This window comes from Fulmarus glacialis, unplaced genomic scaffold, assembly GCF_000690835.1.
Source record: "Fulmarus glacialis isolate BGI_N327 unplaced genomic scaffold, ASM69083v1 scaffold15463, whole genome shotgun sequence".
Classification (NCBI taxonomy): domain Eukaryota; kingdom Metazoa; phylum Chordata; class Aves; order Procellariiformes; family Procellariidae; genus Fulmarus; species Fulmarus glacialis.
Window position 1 is genome coordinate 44,469 of NW_009204998.1, and position 10,371 is coordinate 54,839.

Sequence of the window (10,371 nt, forward strand, 5' to 3'; positions counted from 1 at the left end):
TTAAATACACTCTAGTTACTTACATCCATTCAAACCACTAAAGGCAATAAGGTTGCACAGGAATCACTTAGGTCACTCTCTGTAGGCAACGGAGTTACACTCTTTTAATGAAGACATAAATTTGGCCTGCAGAAGCCTAACGACTCACAGCAACACATGGTAAGAAAGCAATGCAGCACACTTCCCTCACCTTGGACAAATCATCAAAGTCTCCCAGTAACAAGCTGAGGGGTTTTCTTTTCTTCATTTAAAAACAAACTTTATTTCCTGTAAGAATTATCAATAAAAGCATAGCCCTACAAATCCCTTTTTTCAGAGATATTTTTGGCATGTGTTGACTGAAAGTACCCTACAAGGTACTTCAATTTCAGTTCTAACTGAACATGAGGACTTCACAAGCAACTGATGAAGCACTTTAGAAAAAACAGCGTCCCCAAATGAAGGTAACCTGAATATAGCCCTGTTTTCTCTCACACTGTGGTGTTTCCTATCATTATAGCAGCTTTGGTCAAGACTGAAAGTGCAATTTAGGAACTGTTCCTCCCTGTGACGACTGCTTGTAATTAAGCCCTACTGATACTGCAGGGCTCAGCTTTCGTAAAGTTACAGGATGAACTCAAAAAGCCTGCCATGTAATCATGCTATTTGAGTAAACTATGTATTTGTTTACTCTATTTTTAAAAAGTGAGAAGAGATCAGGTTTTGTTTTTGCTAATACTTGCTATCAGAAAGACATAAACCCCAACATGCCAGATAAGAACAAAACAGGCAACGATAATTTCACCGAGAGTCAAGATAACTATTAACTCTCTGACACTACAGACTGTACTGTAAAAACTGATTTCAGCAAAAAAAGTTCTTACGTACAGAATTTAACATTACAGGGATTTCTGAAGATGCATGCCAAGGGAGGCAAAGAACAAAGTCAAAGTCCAGTTAACAGCTTCAGTACAGCAATGACGCCGGCACACACATAACATCACTTCGGCAAGGAGAAGGAGATGGCATTCAACAGCCACTTCCTGCCAAACTCCTCAAGGAAGGTAAAACTGGTTCCAGCTTTGCTATAACGGCTTTAATTCTACACTTACTTTGCATCTTTTCCATGGAGAAGTAACCCAGAAAGTTTGCGGGTTTTTGTTGTTGGGTTTTTGTTTTGTCCTGTTGGTGGTGGTGGGTTTTTTTGGGGGTTTTTTGGGGGTTTTTTTGGTTTGGTTGGTTGGTTTTTGTTTTTGTTTTTTTTTAAAGCAAGTGAGATGATCCTTTATTGGCTGGGGAGGAATCTATTTGTGTTTTAACTGGATAACTCGTTATGTGGAATACACACGACTAGAATAAAAGTTTAAGTTGCTAAAAAGCTTAAAGCAAACCGTAAAATTATTTTACTTCAGAAAGGGATAACAAAACCACACAATCTACTCAAATCTTACTTTTCTGGCAGTGGTTGGTGGTCCAGCAGCGGTAGTTGTACTCATTGTTAATAGATGTCTTCTCGCACAATGGCTTCTCTTCCATTGTTCCTGGACACAAGTCCCCACATTCCTTTGGAGGTTTATTCCCAACGATGTAGTTATTGGACACTGCATCTAGGATGAGAGACCAGTCCACCGTGGAGAGGTAACACAGGTCAGAGTTCTTCTCAATCCGTATGGCCCCACGGGTTATGTTCCTCAAGTTGTGAAGCCCAATCTCTTTAAGATTTGTCATTTCAAAGATAACCAAGGCATAGTTGTAGAATAGGTTCCTCCCACGAATGACTGTGAGGTTGGGGAAGAGATCACTGAGGCTTTCCAAGCCTGCCACACGAAACAGCAGCAAATAGTCAGTTATGACAGTGAGCTTTGGGAAGCGGAAGTTGCGGTAATCCTCTGCTTTAGAGATGAGCAGAATTTGAAGGAAACCCTCAATTACCGTACAGTTCTCCAGGCGTTTCAGCTCATGGATATCATTGCGAATGTCAACATTTGGCCCGCAAACTGAAAATGTAAAAGGAGAAAGGAAAGTTAGTAAATAAGGCATTTTTAAGCCTTTTGAAATTGAAATGCAAGTACGATATTCTGATGGCCATAAAATTTTTAACTTCTTAATTAGGTTGCAATGTTAAAATAGGAAATGAGTACTTGGTTTACATCTATATTGAATATTCATCTCATTTAACCTTTCACTATAAACACTACCAGGACCAGCACAGAGATGCAAGCTATCTATATTCTTCAGCAGACAGAGAAATGTTGTTTTATCATTGCTGTTGAAAAGAGATGTTGAAAATGAGGAACATAAAGATAAATCCAATGCATTTGCACACCCTGCTTCAAATTACATCATGACACGTGTGACCAGACCAGGGGTTCAGGCACATGACTCCAAAACTGATTTACCCCATCACCCCCCTTAAGATACATAAAGGGGAACACTTTCCAGAAAATTACAACTTATTTCTCAAATCGCTCTTTCTTCCCAGGGTCACAAGCCAAACTAGCCCCAATTCATGAATGCTAGTCTTGCAATAGATCAGCAACAACACAAAATCCATGGGAAGCTGCTCAGCACTTCCTGCACTGTGGCAGGGAAGAAAAAGTGCTTGGACTCGTAGCTAATGCACTGAATTCCTGTTTGCATGTTTCAGTGAAACAAGTTTCACTGATTTTGGCACCAAGATACAAAAAAGTTTCTTAAGTTCTAAGAAAGACAGGATAAATTTATTTACATGAACACACAGCATCACAGTGAGGAATTTCCCTTGAAAACAGCAGACTGAACTCAATGCACTCTCTAAGAAAACAATGACCAAAAGGATTATTCCCTAATAAATCTACATATTAGATCTTTCCATATTAGACACATATCACAATACAAATTTTAAAGGGGCTGGAAAAAAGTGTACTAATAATGTAATAAGTAGACACATAAAATGCACTTTGATGTAAAACAAAACCACGGAGTGTAGAGAGCTGTTGCTCTTGGAAACCTTCAGAGTTGGTCTTCTGTGGAAAACATGGAAAAAAGATTCCCCGGAACAGACAGTAAGTTGCTTGTAAGCAAACAAAGTAAAATGCCAATTTATTTAAGCAACCCAAAACTTAAATAAACCCCAAGCAATTCAATTTTGTGGAAAGGTTCTCTTTTTATGCATGCTAGGCTTAATTATTTTAACAACATCTTTTCCTCAGACAAGGAAAAGGCCTAAACAAACATTGGAGCCAAAAAACTTAAATTCTAACCCAGACAAATTGTCCAGAGATTCAAAAATTGCACTGACAATAGAAAGCAGTCCTTCCATCCCACAACACTTATCTAAGGCTAATAACTTAAGCTAACAAAGGATCCAGAACATGAGCATGCTAAAACCACAGCAACTCTAATATCCGACAAGGACTTAAAGGCTTTTAAGTCTTTAAAAGACTAAAGGACTTTCTTGTTAGAGGGACAACATAGAAAAACAACAGGGCCAGATCTTTGTGAAGAAACAGATGTTTTCTACACAAACTATTACCTAATCTTCCTTCTGTAAAGATCCAAGCTGAAAGCAGTCTCTTAAAATGTGACTTGCTGCACTAGAAGCAGCTATGTGCAAGAAAGTCCATTCCCTTTTAAAAAAAAAAAAAAACAAACACCAAAACTAATGTACCAACAGTAACACTCGGCCATCACGACCAGTGAGACAGGAAATCCCCATTTTAGTATATACTGACTACAGAACAATTGCATGCTACTGCCTGGAATATGTGTCAAGGCTTTAACTTCAGGAAAACACTAAAAAAGGTGAATGGGTTGGCATTACTCAGCTTTAGAAGCCAGATGGGAGAGGGGGAATGTTCAAGAAATCCAAGATAGTAGATCTGATGAGAGATGTACTGGTCATGTGTGGCAGAAGTGTGGGTTTCTCTCCTGAATTTGTAGGCAAGACAACCCCAACCCAAATCAAATTCCTTTAATAAGCTGTTACCCAAGTCTTGCTTTCAACTTCTGAAATTTTCTTCTAAAGCAACCATCCCTCCACCCATCCTCAAGGGACAATGCCCTCTGCCCAAAGCACAGCCCGACAATAACATGAGCATATTTACACTTCGACATCAGGCTTCTCTTTTTTAAAAAAGGCAAGTTAGAACACACAATGTTTCTCCAATTAAACCATTTCAGTTTCTGTCTCTACCTGCTGGCAGGACAGGGTGAACAGTATGGTTCCTGTTATGGCAAAGCAAAAGTAGCAGAATTTATTTTACTGGTATAAAATTTTAGAAAGCCTAACTGCTTCAAGCCCTTTATTTTGTTAAAGAAATAAAATTTGCACTTGTGCTGACATTTTGTAGGCAAGGTTCCAGAGTGATGGGTTTAAAAACAGCTGAGTTACAATACCCTAAAGAACAATTTGTAAGAGAAATGGCAGCAACCGTTAACTAAAGCATTATATATCTGTTCATGCATCTTTTCTGAGGCTGGGCTTTAAAAGTCGAATTGCTTTCAGCTTTCTGTTTGTTTCAGCTTGAAAGTTACTTAATTTTAGATATTTAATGCTTTTATAAATCAGTGAGATTTCTAGAACTTTATGGCAAAAGTATGCACTCACTTGCCTCAATTATGAACCATCATCCCCTTAATACAGAAAAGGATAAAGTCCAGTGGGCTCTAATGTTAGAAATTGATTACAGGTGAGCATGCTGTTGACTTTTTTGATTTAAGAACTTATTAATTCATCTAGTGAGTTGTTTTGCAGAACTTCACGCATATAATGAGAATTGCAGAAACCCACACATGAAATGGGACAAGCACCTTGGTCCATATTGACATTTGGGAAAAACAGTTCCAATTAAAACAGATGTTTTGGTTTGTTTTTAAAGAAATTTCTTTAAAGTTCACATTGTTCACAGAAGTTAATTATACCACAATGCATCATCTTTTTCTCACTTTTTCTCAGGAACTAGCCAGAAGTTAAAGATGGAGCAACCATCACTATCTGGCTCTCTCAACACCAGAAAGTCTTAGACAAAGCAGCACCAAGGCAGGTGTGAGTCATTGAGTCAATCCAGCACAACCCTTTCGCAAGTCTAAGGTCTTTTCAACCTAAGTCTGCTCCAGCTGGGTCAGGCTTTCCCTAGCAACAGAGACTTGTTCAGCCTGTGCAGTAATTTACATTTCTGCAATGAGAATCAGGATAGACTGCTTGCCATTAACACCTAACTAGCAATCTTGAAATCAACTCCTGTTCACCTTTCTCCTAGTTTGTTTACTCATGGCATGTTACCAAAGCAACTTATGATTTCCCTTTGTTTCCCCTCTTCTGACTTCCCTTCTATGAAAATTGTTTCCTTTACTTCAGAGTAGAGATGCAAAGCTTTATCTTAAATGAGGAGCCTGGACACCTTCAGCTTTTCCATTAAAAAACAGAAGTATCCCCTTACACTGGTTGCTGAAAGAAAGCGCTGAAGGTGCAGAAATTGTTCTAATTCCATACCGTCTTCCGGCCCAGGGGTTAAAACAACCATTCTGAGGACAAAGTCTGTGATCCACAAGGTTCAAAAGGCAGGGCATGAGGTTGCTCAACTTCTCGTCTACCCTGAAATTCTGTACACTGGTAACAAGTACAGTATGTTACCATCAGCGCTGGATGATTTCCTACACAAAGAAGGAACTACAAGGCTTAATACAAAACACGATTGTGGCTAGTTCTACTTTTAGAGAGTAGCTTGCTCACACCACCACAAGAAAAACCTCACTTGGCCAATAATGGCTTTTTCTGAGCACACTCCACTTCAATGAGAGGTCTGCTTTCCCAGACAGCTACTGCTACTCTCTGGTCAGCTAAGAGCTGATGTTACTGAACACAGTAACATTGCTCTCTCCCAAACTCCTCTAATGAAAGAGACTTGACCACGTCATCCTTCAGTAATGTCAGCTCAGAGCTGTGGGTCTTTCTGGGAGATCAGCACATCTTCTGAACAGTGTTGTTATTTATTCCCAACAGAGCCACTTCCTTTTCATCATGTGTTTTTTAGTTTTAATCTATGGCAGGTCCTCACAAAAAAAAAAAAAAAAGGGGGGGGTCCAAAGCAACTACTGAATATGGCTGCGGTCCAGCAGCCCTCATCCCACATCCACAGCATGCAGCATCCTTGTTAAGACAAGCATCTCCAGAGTTACCATCCCTCTCTCGTAACAACAAAGAACACATTTATTGCATTGGGTGGATTTAGATCTGCATAATATATAATGGCCTACATATTGACATGTTTACTATATACTGGATCAACTCAATAGAGGGGTTGTCCGGCACATTGGAAAAAACCCAATGGCTCAAAAAAATTCCTTGCAGACACTTGAAGGTTAAAGAACACTTTGGCTGATGACAGCATCCTAATCTCCATGTTACCTGAAAAATTTGTTTGAATCAGGTTAGGAAAAAGGAACTAAACATACAATAAAACCCGTCAGCAGATTTAAAAGGAGCCTCTTTTCTATACGACTGCAATTGCTCAGAACAGAAGCACAAAGACAGTGGAAGCAGAGAGGGAATAGTCTGAAAATGTTACGCCCATACAGGTTACAAGCAGGGAAAAGTAAAACTTGACCTTAATCTCTCTCTTCATTTTTACTGCTAAGTATTATGCTTGTTTTAAGAAAGCCATCAGGACTGTCATACAGCCCTGAAGGAGAAAAATCTTTAAGTGTTCTCATTCAGTCATCACTGAACAGAGAGGTACTGCAGTCCACAGCCTGGTCTTAAGCCTAGTTTGTTGCTGTAGTTTCACTCCAAGACTTGGAAGGCAAAGGTAGAAAGACTGAGAAGGAACCGATTAGCAACCACAATTTCCCTTCGAGCCCATGAAAAGTTTCAGCATAGTTGCACCACCTGCAGACGCAGGGGAAAAAAAAATTACTACAGAAGTCTAAGGATTCTTTAATTGCATACTATGCAAAGAAGAAATTAAATATGGAGTTCACAGAAATCAGTGGTTGGAGAGATTGCTTATGACACTTTATATTAACACAGGATTCCACCACCCACTGAGCTCTTGGTTTTGCCTTTGTAGTGACACTATGAATGAAATATATATTTTAGTGTCTTTAATGTACTTACACAACCTCCCACAAAATTTCTGTACTCTCTAAGCTCACCTATCCTGCATGTGTCACATCAATCACTAGATCTCTTCCCAGGGAAGCCAGCTTCTGTATTACCTCTTGGGATGTCAGAACCAGTAACAAGGAGGGAACTAAATCTACACCACGTGATTCAAGCTGTCTCCCTAACCACTGAACTATTGCTCTTCATTGAATATGCTACATAAACAGCTTTACATTTACGAAGATTTTATGAAGTTACATCTCTCCACATGCAGATAAAAGGCACCCCACAATCCAGAAAACGTCAACCATTTTAGCTTTTGCTAAGCAAGTCCATAATTGAATTTCAACTTCTGTATTTCTAGCATTAGCACAACACTGTTTTGGTTTGCAAAACATGAAAGGGAATACTCAAACCCAAACAAAAACCAACTGTTTCCATTTGAATGTAAGTCTTGAGAATGTTCTTGTTTACACATCTAAGGCCCAGGAAGAGGGCTTGGGGTTTTTCTTCATTTAATTAGAAGTTAAGCTTTGGAGGACAAAGCTAGACCACTATGATCTTCTAAACACTCAAGGGACTGGAGATTATATTGCAATGTAGCTTGTCATTTCTGAGAAATATAGTCTATTATCATTAATTTACCTTGTGTCACTCATCGCTCCTAACAAACTTTTACAGAATTATTCTCTCCCAAATTTGGAAGGAAAAAGTGGTGTCACAAGAGACCAGCCAAATTTGGCCCAAATACCTTAAAAAGTGACTGGATTCCCCTTCTCCACACACTCTCGTTGTCTCCCATAGCCCTTAGAAAAACACACACATCCTACTTTAATTTTCTCTTTTACCACTCTACTAACTATATATGCCCAATCCAAGGGCCACTGTGTTACCAAGCTGACCAGAACAAAACATTCACAAAAATAACACACAAAAGGACTACAACCCACATCACAAACTCAAACTGGCTCTGCCTTTTTGCTCTTGCAATTTCAGCTGTCATTGGCTAAAGATATCTCTGGCATTGCTGCTTTCCATGAACTTCCTCCAACTTCCCCATAAGTTTACACAAAAAAAAATTCAGAATAAATCACATTTCTGTCCCTCATCTCACTTGTTTTCTCTCTGCCAACATTTTACTTTGAATGTCAACTGGAACAGCAGCTTAGCAAAAAGAGAGCCAACAAAATGAACTGAATCCCTTTAATAAGATTGATTGATGCCTTCTCCACGCAGCTCACCAGAGCAAGTGGGTCTAGATTTAGCCTAGCTCACGGGAAAGCATCCTCATGACAAAGTCATCCCCAAATTAATCCTCTCTCACCAAGACTGCACTGACCCAGCACATCCCTCAGAAGTTCCTCTGAAGCCACATCTGTTACCTCCTACTACTGAAATAGCGTAACGTGAGTGGCTCAGTTGGCATGGATTTCTGTTCATCCTCGAGGGTACACGGGAAAAATGGAGGAAGATACTATAAAGCTAATAACATTCAAGTGGCTGAGCCCCAGAACCTCTGGCTATCGAACAATTAAAAGTTTGGTGCTACTTTCACCTCTGAGCTGTAGTGCCCAGATTATGGACAATACCCGCTTTCCACTCAACCAAAGAAGAAGAAAAAAAGATAAAAAGCTAACAGAAAGATCAAACCTACAGTAAATTCCTCACCCATTAACGTTCAGTATATGTCAAACATTGAAAGCCATTGTTTGAGCATTATGGCTGGAGCTGAACCATCAAACCTCTGGCGAGATGCTTGTGTGTATTTACAAGGAAGGGAAAGCTGTTTGAAGCACCAGCTGAATGCAACTCCAGAATAATTCCATAAAGTACACTTCAACACTTCAGAGTCACAGTACGGTCAAGTCTGCCAGCTTGAGAGAAAATTGTCGAAGTCAAACAAAACAAAAAACTGCAGAAGCAAGCAGGTAATGCCTAAATCACTAAAGATAAGCTCCATCCTCACAGGAAGAAAGAGAGACTTCAAATCTCTGCACTCTTTCTTACCCTGCATTATCACCTTTCTCTCAGCACCACAAAATAATGCCATTCTATACAAAATACCTAACACAGAAGTGAGTAGGTGGCATGTTATGATCAATAACTATGAGAGTAAAACATTTCTTTAACTGTGATAATAATGTTTAAACTCTATCCCAGAAGCTTCAGTCTAATGCCTTCTAAAGCAAAAATGGAAGACTGAAATTACAAGCTGTTTATAACATTGAATTTATGTTTCACAATCTGTGATGACAATAGAGCTTAACAGAAATTGTCTCTCCTGGGGACTGTTCTTCTCCACCTTTAAAAAAAATAGTTGTGTGCCTGATTTTATTTATTTATTTTTAAAACAGCTGTCTACACATCCAAGTGACTCAGCAACTGGCTGACAGAAGCCTATGGGATATACACTTAGGTAGCTGGGATAAGCAGCCAATTCTTCCAGAATGAAAATTCATCATGTGGCTGGGCTCAGCAACTCACATTTAGGGAGACTCTACTATGCTTTTAGGTGCCTGCTGAGTTGCCATCCTGCAGTAATCTAGGAAACCTGCCTCTCTTCAAAGTTTTGTTTGGTGGGGTTTTTTTGTTTTTTGGGTTTTTTTTCCCATTTTTAAAAAGATGGCTGGCCAACCAGGCCAGGTCATTTAGGCTTCATTAGAAGCAAATTGACAAAACAGTATCATAACATATAATTGCATCCATAATGGTCAGTGAAAGGAATTAACAGAGTCATTGGGACATTATACTTAGATCCACAGAAAAATTAGAAGTCTGATGCAATTACTCTTAACAATACGCAACACATGGCCCTACTATCCTGTGCTAACCATCTCTTACACGATGAAACACAGAAATCCTACATTCTCTGGCCTTCCGTAGTAATGTTTCTGTTTTAACAAACTGAACTAAGACTCCATTAGTCCTGTATTTCCACCTGAACAGAGATTGAAGATATGTCAAAAAAAAAAAAAATCATCTAATTGCACAAAAGAAAAAGACAGTGCTATGAAACTTCATTTAACAGAACAGGGAGCCCTCCCTTCACATGGCAGCTAGGCAGCTTCAAATCACATAGGTCGTGCTGTAACCTGCTTTCTCAAGGCAGTTAAAATACGACCAACTTGCAATCCCCAAAACGGGCTTTAAAGGTATTAAATTACATATATGCAGGTGCTGTGGGGCTTTCCAGTCATGAGCTAACTAGATTGAAAAAAGAACCTTCCTCTCCAACTACAAGGTAAAACACGTGGGTTGGCACCACAGACAAGGTGACTAGTAGTTCAGGTCTTATCAACCAAAAATAG

At 39.3% G+C, this 10,371-nt stretch overlaps 1 protein-coding gene across 1 annotated transcript; it reads right to left on the bottom strand.

The window, feature by feature from the left end:
- Positions 1-1,430: 1,430 nt before the first annotated feature.
- On the bottom strand, positions 1,431-1,976 carry LOC104074918 (insulin-like growth factor 1 receptor; the record flags this gene model as incomplete). Its single annotated transcript, XM_009575220.1, has 1 exon — positions 1,431-1,976. A coding segment is annotated over one exon (546 nt), but the record flags the coding sequence as incomplete, so codon positions are not given.
- Positions 1,977-10,371: the final 8,395 nt, after the last annotated feature.